We start from the raw sequence: 15945 nt of genomic DNA on the forward strand, positions 1-15945 counted from the left end.
AGGACGCCTCAAGAAGTTGAATTATGGAGTCATTTATTAAAGGCCGGCGGCATACGAGGGGCTAAAGCACTCCAGACCTCGCAGCCCTGAACAGCTTGCCACATCTGGCTTATATTGGCAGAGTATCACAAAAGTATCGATTACATCTTTGGGTCTGGAATGAGGAACCTGTTTCGCGAAAAGCATTCTTTACAGAAGCAAAAATTGAGCAAGTTAGTTATCTAAAGTATTTACGAATCACTGGATCAACAGAAACACATTATCTGGGACCACTGGGGCAATTTAGAATAATTGTGCTGTCCAGATTCTGGGATCACTGAGTCAACAGGAATGCACTATCTGTAGCTACTGAGACAATTTAGGATAATTGTGCTGTCCTGGTTCCCAGAAGAATGTGCTTCGATGACCAGTGAGATCACAATCAATGGGATATTCAAAGCATCATCAGTGGAGTATTGGGATAGCATACATAAGTTCAGAAAATCAAAATAACTTTCTATTGTTTTAGCAAACAAGTAAGTACAGAACCCAAACAGCAGTTTCTATCTGAGATGATTGCTACCATACTTCAACCTGAGGTCCTGCCCCAATGCCAGACAGTCCAGTTTCTCCCTGTATGTGACTGGATCCCCCAGAGCCTCACCTGGCACTGGAGCTCAGAGGAAGTGGGAACTTGTAAATTCAGTTCATGGTGCTGGCCTTTTAAGATGAGCAGCTGGGTCTCCAGCAGCCTGTGTGTCACTCAGCCCCAATCCACACTGGTGTTTACAGTCCGTAGTGCTTACGGCCCGTAGGGACTTATTTCCCCAGCTCTGGGACCCTGGGCTGGGGGGCTGGTGTGGGGCTGGGATCCCTCGCTCCTCCAGGCGGCCTCTGCAGAGGCGATCTCCCTCCTGATTAAAAAGCGGCACACCCAGGTGCCGGACCAGCCTGTTCCGCACCTCCACACCTCCTACCAGTCTCTATGCGCTTTCTTCTTTACCTCTCTAGTTATAGTACTTCCACTAGGCCAGCTTTCCTGTGGTTCGGGTGATAGTTGTTCTGTATTTTAGCTGTAATTTTGATGTGGTTGTGGGAGGCAGCAAGTACAGGTGTTCACCTATGACGCCATCTTGGTTCTCTCCTCAGTGCTTCTTTCCTTGCTAGCACACCTGAGACTCTACTGTGGGAAATGAGGAAGTGGGAGGAGCCTGCATTTGCTCCTTCTCATTGAACACTTGGCTAAACTCATAAACAGGCTAATCCAGAGATTATCTATCGCTAGTCCAAGGGTGTAGACATGTGCAGTTGTGTTGTAAATGCCAGATTGCCCTCCAGCAATATCGAGCACCTTCCAACATGTTCCCTGGCCAGGAACTGTGCTAGACAATGGCAATAGAGATTCAGACAGGTATGGTTCTTGCCTCGTGCAGCTCGGAGCCTGACAGCGTTGAAACTTCACCTTGGCTCCTTAGACCAATGGTCGGCAAACTCATTAGTCAACAGAGTGAAATATCAACAGTACAACGATTGAAATTTCTTTTGAGAGCCAAATTTTTTAAACTTAAACTTCTTCTAACACTACTTCTTCAAAATAGACTCACCCAGGCTATGGTATTTTGTGGAAGAGCCACACTCAAGGGGCCAAAGAGCGGCATGTGGCTCGCGAGCCGCAGTTTGCCGACCATGGCCTTAGCCCTCCCCCTCCTTGTTGCACAGCTCAGGACCCTGCTGTTGCCCCAGCAGTACCAGCCTCTCTTCTTAGAAGGGGAAGGTGTTTGAGGTCTGGGATGCAGGTGGGTTAACATGTTTTTGTTTTGTTTTTTAAATATATTTTTGTTGATTTCAGAGAGGAAGGGAGAGGGAGAGAGAGATAGAAACATCAATGATCAGAGAAAATCATTGATCAGCTGCTTCCTGCACATTTCCTACTGGGGATCGAGCCTGTAACCCGGACATGTGCCCTGACTGGGAATTGAACTGTGACCTCCTGGTTCATAGGTCTATACTCAACTACTGAGCCACGCCGGCTAGGCTAGATATGCTTTTTTGTTGTTGTTAATTCTCACCTGAGGATATTTTTCCATTGATTTTTTTATGGAGAGTGGCAGAGAAGGAAAGACAGAGAGAAACATCCATGTGAGAGAACCACATCAATTGGTTGCCTTCTGCATGAGCCCTGACTAGGGCCTGGACTGGGGAGGAGGCTGCAACAAGGTACGTGCCCTTGACCGGAATTGAACCCAGGGCCATTTGTCTGCAGGCCAACGCTCTTTCCACTGAGCCAAACTAGGACAACATGCTTTTTATTTTAAAAATTAAATTTATTGCGATGACATGGGTTAATAAATCACATAGATTTCATGTGTAGATTTCTATGGCACAAGATCTGTACATTGCACTATGTGTTCACCACCGAAAGTCATATCATCTTCCGTTACTATATATTAGGCCTCCTTCACCCTCATACCTTCCCTCTGGCAACCACCACACTGCTGTTTTTGCCCACAAGTTTCAGTTTTATATAGTAAAATCATATAGTTCTTAGCTTTTTCTGCCTGACTTATTTCACTTAGCATAATACAGTATTCTCAAGGTCCATCCATGTTATCACAGATGGCAGTATTTTGTGTTTTCTTATGACTGAGTAGTAAGTATTCCATTGTGTATATGTACCGCATCCTTTTTTTTGTTTCAATATGTTTATTGATTTAAGAGAGGAAGGGAGAGGGAGAGATAGAAACGTCAATGATGGGAGAGAATCATTGATTGGCTGCCTCCTGCATGCCCCACACTGGGGATGGAGCCCCCAACCGGGGCATGTGCCCTGACCAGGAATCAAACTGTGACCTCCTGGTTCATAGGTTGATGCTCAACCACTGAGCTACGCTTGGCTGGGCTGTACCACATCTTTTTTCCCCAATATATTTTTTTATTGATTTCAGAGAGGCAGGGAGAAGGAGAGAGATAGAAACATCAGTGATGAGAGAGAATCATTGATCGGCTGTCTCTTGCACACCCCCAACAGGGGATCAAGCCCACAACCTGGGCATGTGCCGTGACAGGGAATTAAATTATGACCTCCAGGTTCATAGGTCGACGCTCAACCACTGAGCCACGCTGACTGTGTGTGTACCACTTCTTTATCCAGTCCTTTCAGCAGTACACTTGGGTTGTCTCCATGTCTTGGCCACTGGGAATATAGCTGTAATGAACTTAGGAGTGCATATATCTTTGTGAATATATGTTTTTGAGTTTTTCAAGTATGTATACCCAGGAGAGGTATTGCTGGGTCATATGTAGTTCTATTCTTAATTTTTTTTAAAAAAAATATATTTTATTGATATTTTACAGAGAGGAGGAGAGAGGGATAGAGAGTTAGAAACATCGATGAGAGAGAGACATCGATCAGCTGCCTCCTGCACACCTCCTACTGGGGATGTGCCCGCAACCAAGGTACATGCCCTTGACCGGAATCGAACCTGGGACCTTTCAGTCCGCAGGCCGATGCTCTATCCACTGAGTCAAACCAGTTTCGGCTATTCTTAATTTTTTTTTTTTTTTAAATATATTTTATTGATATTTTACAGAGAGGAAAGGAGAGGGATAGAGAGCTAGAAACATCGATGAGAGAGAAACATCGATCAGCTGCCTCCTGCACACCTCCCACTGGGGATGTGCCCGCAACCAAGGTACATGCCCTTGACCGGAATCGAACCCGGGACCCTTCAGTCCGCAGGCCGACGCTCTATCCACTGAGCCAAACCGGTTTCGGCTATTCTTAATTTTTTGAGGAATTGCCAGACTGCTTCCCATAGTGGTTCTACCAGTCTACATTCTTATCAACAGTGAATGAGAGTTCCCTTTTCTCCTCAGCCTCTCCAACACTTATTACTTGTCTTGTTGATAATAGCTATTCTAACAGGTTAGAGGTGGTATCTCATTGTAGTTTTGATTTGCATTTCCCTAATTGCTAGTGAGGTTGAATATCTTTTCATATATCTGTTGGCCGTTTGTATGTCTTCTTGGGAGAGGTGTCTGTTCAGGTCCTCTGTCCATTTTTTTAATTGGGTTGTTTGGTGTTGAGTTTTATGAGTTCTTGATATGTTTTTATTTATTTCTTCTTAGCCCAGTCATTTTTTAGTAGTATGTTGTTTAATCTCCACATATTTGTGGGTTTCTTTACTTCTTTTTTCCAGCTGATTTCTAATTTTAAGGCATTGTGGTCAGAGAATATAATTCCAATCTCTTGAATTTGTTGAGGCTAGTTTTGTGACCCAACATACTGTCTATCCTTGAGAATGTTCCATGTGCACTGGAGAAGAATGTATAGTCTGATGTTCTGGGATGAAAAGCTCTATAAATGTCAATTATGTCTATTTGGTCTAGTGTGTCATTGAAGATCCATATTTCTTTATTGAGTTTCTATTTGAATGATATATCCAGAGCTGTGAATGGAGTATTAAGGTCCTCAGCTATGATTGTGTTTTGATTTCTTTCTCCCTTTAGTTCTAATAATAGTTGCTTTATATACTTCAATGCTCCCTGATCAGGTGCATATATATTAAGAAGTATTATGTTCTCTTGATGTAGTGTCCCCTTTATCATTATAAAGTGTCCATCTTTGTCTCTTGTTATCTTTAATTCTATTTTGTCAGATAAAGTATGGCTACATCTGCTTTGCTGTGGATGTTTTTTGCTTGGAGAATAATTTTTTACCCATTTACTTTGAATCTACCTTTGTCTTTGCAGCTTAGATGTGTCTCTTGTAGGCAGCATATCGTTGGGTTTTGTTTTTTGATCCACTCTGCTACTCTGTACCTCTTTATTGGTGAATTCAGGTAATTTGCATCCTATATAATAAAAGCATAGTATGCAAATTGTCCCCTTTACCCGGAGGTTGTCCGGGAGTTCCACCAGGGGGCAGGGCTGACAGGGGAAGGGAGGGAGGCTCCGCCCAGCGTCAGTGGCAGGCGGCCAGGGGGAAGGGAGAGAGGCCCTGGCTGGTGGCAGTGGCAGGCGGCTGGGGGAAGGGTGGGAGTACCCGGCTGGCAGCCAGCAGCCACTAGGGACCCTACCAGTGCAGGAATTTAGTGCACTGGGCCTCTAGTTTAGTATAATTATTGATGTAAGAGGATTTCCTATAGCCATTTTATCTTTTGTTTTCTTGTAGCTCTGTGCCTTCAGTGGTTCTTTTCCTTTGTGTTTCTGTCTCTTGTTTGGTGGTATTCTACACTCCTTTCTTCTGCTTTCTCTTTTTTAAGCTATGTGTCTTAATTTTGGGGATTTTGTGTGTGGTTACCATCAGGTTTATGAAAAATAAAGTTGCATATGTACCGTAGTTTTTTCTCTCTTGAGTGCATCTGATCTCTATCCTCCTTTGCCAGTTCAGACCTTCACTCCTCTCCTCTTTTATATTTTTGTTATAACAAATTATTCCTATTTATGCTGTAAATTGTTTGGTGATCATACTCATAGTGTTATGACCTTATGCTCTTTGTTTCAAGTAGAATAATTCCCTTGAGTATTTCTTGCAGTGGTGGTTTTCTGGTGATAAATTCCCTCAGCTTCTGTATATCTGGGAACATCTTTATTTCTCCTTCATATTTAAAGGATAGCTTTGCTGGATATATTATTCTTTAGCTGAGAATTTCTCTCTTTCAGTCATTTGAATATCTGGTTCCACTTTCTTCTGGCCTGTAGAGTTTTTGCTGAGAAGTCCGATGACAATCTGATGGGTTTTCTTTTAAAAAAAAAATATATTTTACTGATTTCTTACAGAGAGGAAGGGAGAGGTATAGAGAGTTAGAAACATCGATGAGAGAGAAACATCGATCAGCCGCCTCCTGCACACCCCCTACTGGGGATGTGCACGCAACCAAAGTACATTCCCTTGACCAGAATTGAACCTGGGAACCTTCAGTCTGCAGGCCGACGCTCTATCCACTGAGCCAAACCAGTTAGGGCTGATGGGTTTTCTTTTGAAGATAACTTTCTTCTTTTCCCTGGCTGCTTTGAGAATTTTTTTTTTCATTCATTCTTTACAATTTTAATACAATGTGCCTTGGAGAGGGCCTCTTTGGACTGAGGTAACTAAGTGCTCTGTTTGCTTATTGGGTTTGAGGATCTAGTTCTTTCCATAGGTGTGGGAAGTTCTTACCCATTGTTTGTTTAAATAGGCTCTCTGTTTCCTTATCCCTCTCTCCTTCTTCTGGTATGCCTATTATTCTTATACTAGAGGCCTGGTCCATGAATTTGTGCACCAGTGGGGTCCCTCAGCCTGGCCTATGGGATCGGGCTGAAACCGGCTTTCCGAAATCCCCCGAGGGGTCCCGGATTGCGAGAGGGTGCAGGCCAGGCCAAGGGACCCCACCAGTGCACGATTGGGCCTGGGGAGGGACGTGGGAGGTTGGCCAGCTGTGGAGGGACCGCGGAAGGGCTCCAGGGTGTGTCTGGCCCATCTTACTCAGTCCTGATTGGCCAGACCCCAGCAGCAAGCTCACTTACTGGTTGGAGCATCTTCTCCCTGGTGGTCAGTGCACATCATAGCGACTGGTTGACCTGTCATCTCTCTGCTCACTGGTGGTCAGTGCATGTCATAGTGAGTGGTTGAGCAGCCTTAGCATATTATTAGCATATTATGCTTTGTTTGGTTGAAAGGCTGACCGGACACTTAGCATATTTGGTTTTATTATGTAGGATTGCTTTTTCTGATGAGTCAGATAGTTCTTATAGAGCTCTTTGGGTCTCTCTCTTTTTCCCTATGCATCATTTCTAGATTCCTATATTGATATCACTAATTCTTTTCTCCATCTGGTCAGTTCTGTTTCCTATATTCAGTAGTTTACTCCTAATCTCCTTAATTGCATGCTTCATTTCCAGGATTTCTGATTGGTTCTTTTTTAATGTTTTAGACTCTTTGGTGCAGTACTCATTTTGTTCATTAATTTGTTTTTTGAGTGTATTAGATTGCCTGTCTGTATTTTCTAACATCTTGTTGAATATTTTCAGAACTGCAATCTTGAATTCTCTGTCATTTATATATTTCCCATGTGTTCCAGCTTGCTTTATGGAGATTTTTCATTTTTTTCTGGGCTTCCTTATTATTTCCATGGTTATTCATGGTATTTGCTGGTCCCCTTTGTCTAGGCATCTATGTATTATATTGGCCCTTCTCTAGCATTTTTCTTTGAACAGGTCTTTCTACTGTTTTCTAGTAGATGGTGCTGAATCACAAGATTTTTAGCTCTGTGACGTCCCAGAGCTGCCCTCCATAGCTCTGATTAGACATTACAGCTGTGCTGCTTGGGGGTGGGCTTTGTTTTACCCTCACCATAATGGTGACCCCCGGACCTCCATGGTGTCCTCCCCGCCCCCAACTCCAAATGGAGATTAATCACCGGAGGAAATAGGGACTCTACTGCAATATCTCTCAGTTTACAGATAATGTGCTCCTTGACCTGACACTAACGGCAATGGGAAGTGAGTTATTGGAGTCCAAGGGGTGATGGGCCTCTGTGTCTCCATCTTTGCCCGGAACACTAACCATCCAACAGCAGACAGTCACGACAGAACCCTGGCACTGTGTCCTTACCCCAGCCTCTCAGCTGGCTCAGCTGCTGTTCGCACCATTTGCCCTGCTGGAGAGCCCACCAAGATTCTCTGTTCTTCCTGGCCCATGGAAATACCTGCTTCCTCCTCTCTCTGGGGCTGAGCTAGCAGCCAGCTCCCAGCCGCAGGGCTGCATCTGTGGCCGTGTGAGCTCTCCTCCTTTCTTGCCTCCCCATTTACTCCTGGTTGCCCACCTTTAGATGCTTCAATGCATGGGTCTCTCAGGCATGCTTCTATATTGAGCATGGAATCCTTTGTTGAGTTATAGTTGATAAACTTGTTAAAATTTCAGGGGAGAGGCCAAGGGGGATCCCTCATGCTGCCATTCCTCTGACATCACTCTCCCAGACATGCTTTTTAAACTCCTCTTTTTTTCTTTGTAATTCAGCCACACAATGCAGCTGTCAGGGTAAGGCACTGGTGGTGAAAAGCAAAATACCATGCTTTTAAATTAAAATGAAAATACTTTGTTGTATTATACGCATAACAAAGCACTGTCCCAAGCACTTAAAGTTGTAACATTTATTAATTTTTTTAAGCACAAGGGAGTGTTTTCCATCAGATGATGATGATGAGGAGGCAGCCGCAGCTTCTAGTAAAACTGAGGTCTTTGAACAGAAGATCAAGAGACCTACTAAGGTTGGTATGCCTTCTGTGGTTTCTGTCTGTCTGGGAGCTCAGGTCACTCAGCATGTGTAGACCATCTCTGCTCTCAGCTTCCCCCCTGCTTGGTCATCTTTTGTTGGTCATTATTTCCTCACTAGGGGCCCAGTGCACAAATTTGCGCACCTTGCAAGGACTGTGGGCTGCGAGGCAGTGGTGGGCACAGGGGCAGGTCTCGGCCCATCCTCCGCGCCCCTGCCTGGCCCCTACTGCCATGGTCCCTGGTGCCTTGTCTGCCAGCAGCCCTGCTCCACCGCTGCCACTCCCATGAGCTGACGGCATTGGCCCCACTTGCACCAGCTAATAGCGCAGAGCGATTGGGGCCAGCACCAGCAGTGGGTATAAGCGACTGCTGCTGCTTTGATCGCCCCTCAGGAGCAGGGGGAGATGGAGAAGCCCTCAGGGGTGATTGGGGCGGGCAGTCGCCGCTTGCATCCACTGACGGCGCTGAGCAATTGGGACTGGCGCTGAGCACCGGCAGCAGGTGCGAGCAGTGGCTCTGGCGCCAGCTGCAGGTGTGAGTGGCGGCTGCCGGCCCCAATCGCCCCTCAGGAGCAGGGTGAGGTGGAGAAGCCCTGAGGAACCACTGGGGCCAGCAGCTGCCGCTCCCACCCGCTGACAGTGCCGAGCGATCGGGGCCGGTGCTGGGCGTCAGTGGGACTGTGGTGCGTGGGAGCAAAGAATTTTCAGTAACCACCAGAGGCTTGCCCCAATGACAGTGACTGGCACCCTGCCTTGGTCTGGCACCTCCACTCACCTGCTCCACTATCCCGCTGGGGCCAATGCCCGTCATGTTCCATGCTCTGCCACCTGTTGCTGACGCCCATCATGTTCTGCATGCTCCTCCTGGTGGTCAGCGTACGTCATAGCGACCGGTTGTTCAGTTGTTTGGTTATTCCTCCATTTGGTCTATTTGCATATTAGGGTTTTATATATATAGATTAACTTGTTTGCCAAAGATCAGGGAAATGGAATAACAAGCTCAGATTAGCTTACTCTTCTACTTACTAGTTAGCACAAAGGACAGATTTGGTCAGAAATAGAGGAGAGAACTTCTATTAAGTGGGCTTACCGACCCATGAGTCTATCTTCAGAGAACTTTTTAAAATGTTAAGTTTGTTGAGGTATAATTTAGTTTACTCCTTTTAGTTTACAGTTCTTTGAGTTTTGACAAATGTATACAGTCATATAACTGTCAGCACAGTCAAGATAGAGAATGTGTCCATCACTCTAAAGAGTTACCTCTGCGGTTTTGTCTTTGCCCTCAATGCCCAGCCCAGCCCTAGCACCAGGCAATCACTCCTCTGTTTTCCTTCCCAACAGCTTTGCCTTTCCTAGAATGTCTTATACATCGGATCATCTAGTATGTAGGCTTGTGAGTCTGGTTTTCACTCAGCATAGTGCTTCTGAGATTCATCCATGCTGATGCCTGTGTTAGTAGTTTGTTCTTTTTTGTTTTAAACAGTACAGGAGATATTGTGGGATCAGCTCCAGATCACTGCAATAAGGTACATATTGCAAGAAAGCAAGTTACATGAATTTTTGGTTTCCCAGTGTATATAAAAATTATGTTTACACCATACTTTAGTTATTAAGTGTTCAATAGCATTATGTGTAAAAAACAACAACAACCAATGTATATACCTCAATTTAAAAATGCTAACCATTATCTGAGCCTGTTGGAACAAAGGCCAATAGACATGCTCAACTGAGGGTTGCCATAAATTTTCATTTTTTAAAATAAGATATATATATCTTATTAGAAACAACCCAGATGTCCATCAACTAACTCATGGGTAAATACACTAAGATACATCCAGCCAATGGAATATTGGCACACCTAGCTTTATTGTGCTTTGAAGATATTGTGTTGTGTGTATTTTTAATTTTTACTGACTTTTTTAAGAGAGGAGGGGAGAGAAAGAGAGAGATGGAGAGAAATACCAATGTGAGAGAGAAACATCAATTGGTGTGTAAGCATCCTAACTTTCCCTTGTTCTTATATCCAGTACTGAAATGTGTTTCATAAATATAGTATTAACAGTTAAATCTTTCAATAACCCTTAATAATGTGTTCATAGGTATTATTCATTCTCATGGCTTTTTTTCCCTGGGGTGTTTATAGAGCCTGTAAATTCAATTTTTTGGCCAATCTTACTTTGGAAAATTATTTATCAAGGTTAGAAAAAGAAGCACAGCCCTAGCTGGTTTGGCTCAGTGGATAGAGCATCAGCCTGTGGACTGAAGGGTCCCAGGTTCAATTCCAATCAAGGCCACATGCCTGGGTTATGGGCTCGATCCCCAGTGTGGGGTATGTAGGAGGCAGCCGATCAATGACTCTCTCTCATCATTGATGTTTCTATCTCTCTTTCCCTCTCCCTTCTTCTCTTAAATCAGTAAAAATGTATTTTTTTTTTTTTTAAAGCACAGTAGCAGTCTTTGTAACAGAAAAGCAAGGTCCTGTTTGGCCTAATTCTTCCTCCTCCTCCCCCTCCTCCCCCTCCTCCCCCTCTTCTTTCTTTCACTATCTCCCTCTTTGATCCACCTCCCAGAGTCCAGAGCTCTCCTGAGCGTCTTTCAGCACAGCTCTCAATAGCGTTTCTTTGGCCTGGGGACTGGTTTGCAGATACTTCTAACCAGAGATCCAAGTTGGCTGGTTGTGCAGAGGTCAGGTAGGCAGGCCTTCTTCCAAAGCAGGGACGTTTCTGTGTGCTGGGCTTGTAGAGCAGGCTCCTGAGTCCTTGCCCCCAGACCTCAGGAATCTAGGCACTTGTTTGAATATAGCACACAGTAGGCACCGAAAAACGTTTGTTAAAGAGATCTTCCTGTTGGTGTAGAAGTGTCATTTCAGAGCTGTGCTCTGACTCCTGCTGTCCCTGTGCCGTCCCCCCCTCATACCCACCCCCACTCTCTGTGCGCTTCTTTCCTCCTAGAACCCACACAAAGACTTGAATGCTGTCTTGAAATTGCCACTCTTCTTTGCATGGTCCAGAAACATACACTTCTGATAGCATTGAGTGTGGGTCAGGGCACCCTGCTGGCACAGGCTGGCTCTCACAGAAGCGAGGCCCTGGGCACAGTGGACCCAGAGGACCCGGGGTGGCTGCTGGGTGTGGGCTGTGCTGTGAGGGCTGTGAGGTTGGTCCAGGTGAAAGGCTGGGTGCCATTGTGGGTGCTTTTGGACATCAGTGCTCTGAGCCTGTGTAGCCTGGAGATGGACACTTAGGTAGGACTGATCATCTATCTGTCCCCTCTCCACTGACCCGTCCCTTCAGTGGATGGAGAAGAAGGTAAATAAGGGTAACATAAATCAGCCGTCCTCCTCTCCTTCTAAGGTGCCTCCCACCTCTGTCCACACCTCCCTTGCTTATGAAGTTCTCCTTGGTTTAGGCAAATTTCTCTGCTTAAAGGAGAAAGGACAGAGGCTCTTTTCATTATTCCAGGGCACATGCAACAGTGGTGTCAGGGTCATGGGTGGGCAGCATCCTTGCTAGTTGGCCTCCTACTGTCCTTTCTCCAGCCAGCAGGCATACATGTGAGTACCCTTGGATGAGTGAGTACCTTGGATGAGATGAGTGAGTACCTTGGATGAGTGAGTACCCTTGGATGTGTGAGTACCCTGGATGTGTGAGTACCCTGGATGTGTGAGTACCTTGGATGTGTGAGTACCTTGGATGTGTGAGTACCTTAGATGTGTGATTACCCTTGGATGTGTGAGTACCTTGGATGAGTGATTACCCTTGGATGAGTGAGTGCCCTTGGATGTATGCGTACCCTTGGGTGCAGGGAGACCTGTGCAAATGCAGTTAATCCTTGCCTCCTTTACCAAATATATAGCAGCAGAGTTCTGCCCATGGGTCTTGATTTGTGGAGGCAGTGTGGTCATTGTGACCCTGTCAGCATGAGATGAAGGAGGGAGCAAATGGAATCTTCAGTTTCATCAAGACTTGCCTCTAATTTTGGAGCTGTTTCCAAAAGGATTAAAGTTGATAGAATTTGTCCACCAGCCCCCGATGAGGGAAAGCCCTGAATTTAGACTCAGTCTGCCAGTGCCTTAGTTCAGAACCAGGAACTCTAATCTGTACAAGTAGGCACAAGGGTGTGTATAGATTGCTGTAAATTTATTTTACTTTGCCTTTTTTTATACATTTCACCTTTTTTTCCTCCTTTGCTTCCATTGTATTGTAGCTAAAAATAAATGAGACAGTATTATTGTTTACCTGGGGCCCATTGTTATGCTCATTGTACTTCTGCCATCAGAGTTTGTGTATTTTGACTTCTTTAGCTCAGCTAAACTTTGATAACACAGAGATTCCTAGTCATCTTGGGTTTGGGAAAATCAGATTTCCCTAAAGAAAACAAGAGCAAGCAGCATTGCTTCATGTTGTGGGGAGGTACCAGAAGAAAAGGAGTGCCTGCACTGTGGGAGGAGTGAAGGCCTCTAATGCAGGCTGGAGGGTGGGTCCGTGAGAGAAGGAAGGGTTATAATGGAAGGAAGAAAGGTTCCACCCCTTTCCCTAGCAACAGCAATGGCTGTTCTTTAGCCCAAGACATGAGTTTGGGCTTGCAGCTAAAACACTGCTCACATGGCCATGAACCAGAGGGCAGGAGGTAGAACAGCCCCTGGGAATCAGCATAAACACTGGGAAGGCTTGTGGAGGTATCAGGGCTGCTTAAATTCCCCCCTGTAGCCACTCTTTGAAAATTGGGTCAGATATACACAAAATCAGAATTTGAGAAGAGTTGGAAAGAGATGATTGCTAACTTTGTATATCAAATGCTATAATATGAATGAAGTGTGGGTAAGAGAACCTGTCTTGCATTTTTGGATGTTTCTAGAAATGCCAGGGGTTAGAGCAGGGGTCCTCAAACTACGGCCCGCGGGCCACATGCGGCCTGCCGAGGACATTTATCCGGCCCGCCGGGTGCCGCTGCCTGTTCTGCTTAGCAGCCGACTCGTCCCGGGCCCGCAGTACGCATAGGAATTTGTTCATAGTTTTTTTTTTTTTTTTTTTAAATATATTTTATTGATTTTTCACAGAGAGGAAGGGAGAGGGGTAGAGAGCCAGAAACATCGATGAGAGAGAAACATCGATCAGCTGCCTCCTGCACACCCCCCACTGGGGATGTGCCCGCAACCAAGGTACATGCCCTTGACCGGAATCGAACCTGGGACCCTTCAGTCCACAGGCTGACGCTCTATCCACCGAGCCAAACCGGTTTCGGCATAGTTTTTTTTTTTTTTTAAACTATGGTCCGGCCCTCCAATGGTCTGAGGGACAGTGAACTGGCCCCCTGTTTAAAAAGTTTGAGGACCCCTGGATAGACAGATACACAAGTTAACTGGATAACTTGAAAAGGAAGAGAATTAGTTTCATACATCTTTACAAGGTATCACTAGGTGAAATAACCACTTACTACTTTTGAAATTTAAAACATAAGAAAATGTAAATTAAAAAATAGTTTGCCATCTGTGTGGAAGTATGAATTAATTAATTTAACAAATATTTGTTGAGTGCCTACTAGTTTCCAGGAACTTTGGATTTATCAGTGACCAACAGAGATTCTCTTTATGATACTTACCTCTGGGTAGGGGGAGAAGGGGGGTAAGACAGCAGCATAGGGGAGGCAAGAGTTGTAAATAAATAAATTTTTTCCCGAGATATTATTCACTCTCAGCTTTATTCCCCAATAAGTAAACCTCTCTCCTTTACATCCTAAATATAAAACAAAAAGAGAAAATTTAATTAAAAGAGCATTTTGAGTATCAGTTACATTCCTAGTTTGCAGCATTCTATAAACTGTGAGGAGATACAAGAAACCTGTGTGGCCCCTAGACATTAACCCTCTCCAGGAAGAGTTGACAGAGAACGTTTAACAGACTGAAATGAGTGTTACAAATATTCAGTCTAATGAGAGTCAATGGACAGAGACCTATGCAGGCTGGAGGAAGACGCCATGGAGGAAGACAGGCTGGGCCATAAATGCTTTCAGTGGGAGGATGTGGGCAGGCAGAGAGTCCTCCACCCTCAGGGCCTTCTCTCCCAATGGGCCACCATCTGATGGCACCAGGGCTTCTGGCAGCAGACAAGGGAAGGTGCTGGTCTGGGAACTGCGGCCCCTCCCTCCCACCAGGGACTCAGAGCCAAGACTGGCCTCCCTAGGGCTGTGGCAGGATGTCCACAGTGTCCTTGAGGGAACTGATCTGGAGAGGAAGCAGGGGATGGGACCCGAGAGACAGGGCTAAGGAGGCATGCGGGGAAGCGGCACCCCCTGCCAGTCCTGTGTGTGCGGAGGAGAGACCCGAGTGGACCCCGAGGGCAGGAGAAGCATCAGTGGGCACCTGTCAGGCCTGCTGGGGGCTGGGCCAGAGGCTACAGTGCAGGCCTCTGCGGCTCAGCCATGAGGACCTCTGTTTAAAAAGTTTGAGGACCCCTGATAGTCAAGGATAATTATTTACATTCCATTAAACTGATTACCAGTGGTTTCCTTCTATTCCTAGTTTGTTGAGTGTTTTTATTATGAGTTAAAATTTGTCAATTGCCTTTTGGGCATTAATTGAGAAGATCATGTGGGGTTTTTTCCTTCATTCTGTTAATGTAGTGTATTACATTGATTGATTTTGTTACATTGAACCATCCTTGAATTCCAGGAATAAATCCTACTTGGTCATGGTGTGTAATCCTTTTATTATGCTGCTGAATTCTGTTTGTTAGTGTTTTGTTGAAGATTTTTGCATCAATGTTCATAAGGGATATTGGTCTGTAGTTTTATTATAGTATATTCATCTGGCTTTGGTATCAGGGTAATGCTAGTCTCATAGAATGATTTAGGAGCTATTCTCTCCTCTTCCAATTTTGGAAAAGCTTGAGAAGGATTAGTTCTTCTTTAAATATTTAGTAGAATTATCAGTGAAGCCATCTGGTCCAGGAGTTTTCTTTTTTGATATATTTTTATTGCTGATTCAATTGCCTTGCTAGTAATAGGTCTCTTCAGATTTTCTATTAATTTGTGATATAGTCTTTTTTGTGTTAATAGCTTTTGTGTTCCTAGGAATTTGTCTATTTCATCTAGATTCAACTTTTAAAAACTTACAATTGTTATAGTACTCTCTTATAATCCTTTATTTCTGTAGAATCAAAAGTAATATCCTCATATTCAGTTCTGATTTTAGTAATTTGATTTCTCTCTTTTTCTTAGTCCATCTAGCTAAAGTTTTGTCAATTTGGTGGTCTTTTCAAAGAACCAACTTTTTGTTTCATTGATTTTCTCTATTGTTTTTCTAGTCTCTTTCATTTATCTCTCCCCTAATCTTTTTTATTTTCTTCCTTCTGCTATCTGTAGGTTAACTTTGTTTTTCTTTTTTCTAGTTCTTTAAATCGCAAAGTTAGGCTGTTGATTTGATATCTTTCTTATTTTTTAATGTAAGTGTTTATAGCTATACATGTCCCCTTTAACACTGCTTTCACTGTGTCCCATAAGTTTTTGTATGTTGTGTTTTTTTTCATTCATCTCTAAGTATTTCCTTGTAATTAAAAAAAATTTTTTTTCATCCAAGGATATGTTTATTAATTTTAGAAAAAGAGAGAGGGAGGGATGAAGGGGGGAAGGGAGAGAGAGAGAGAGAGAGAGAGAGAGAGAGAGGAGAGAGAGAGAAAGCAATGATGAAAGAAGCATTGATCTGTTGCCTCT

The 15945-nt window shown here is 44.4% G+C and overlaps 1 protein-coding gene across 9 annotated transcripts in view; it reads left to right on the top strand.

The window, feature by feature from the left end:
* Nucleotides 1-15945, top strand: part of NPHP1 (nephrocystin 1) — a 107919-nt gene that overhangs the window by 71826 nt on the left and 20148 nt on the right. For all 9 annotated transcript variants that reach the window (XR_013961370.1, XM_080683198.1, XM_080683195.1 and 6 more), the window contains one exon: nt 8130-8229. Coding sequence is in view for 8 of the 9 variants with exons in the window: in XM_080683198.1 (XP_080539324.1) it covers nt 8130-8229 (100 nt within the window). In the remaining variant the exon portion in view is untranslated. The remainder of the gene's footprint in view (nt 1-8129; nt 8230-15945) is intronic.

The sequence above is a fragment of the Plecotus auritus genome, assembly GCF_963455305.1.
Source record: "Plecotus auritus genome assembly, chromosome: 8".
Taxonomy (NCBI): Eukaryota; Metazoa; Chordata; class Mammalia; order Chiroptera; family Vespertilionidae; genus Plecotus; species Plecotus auritus.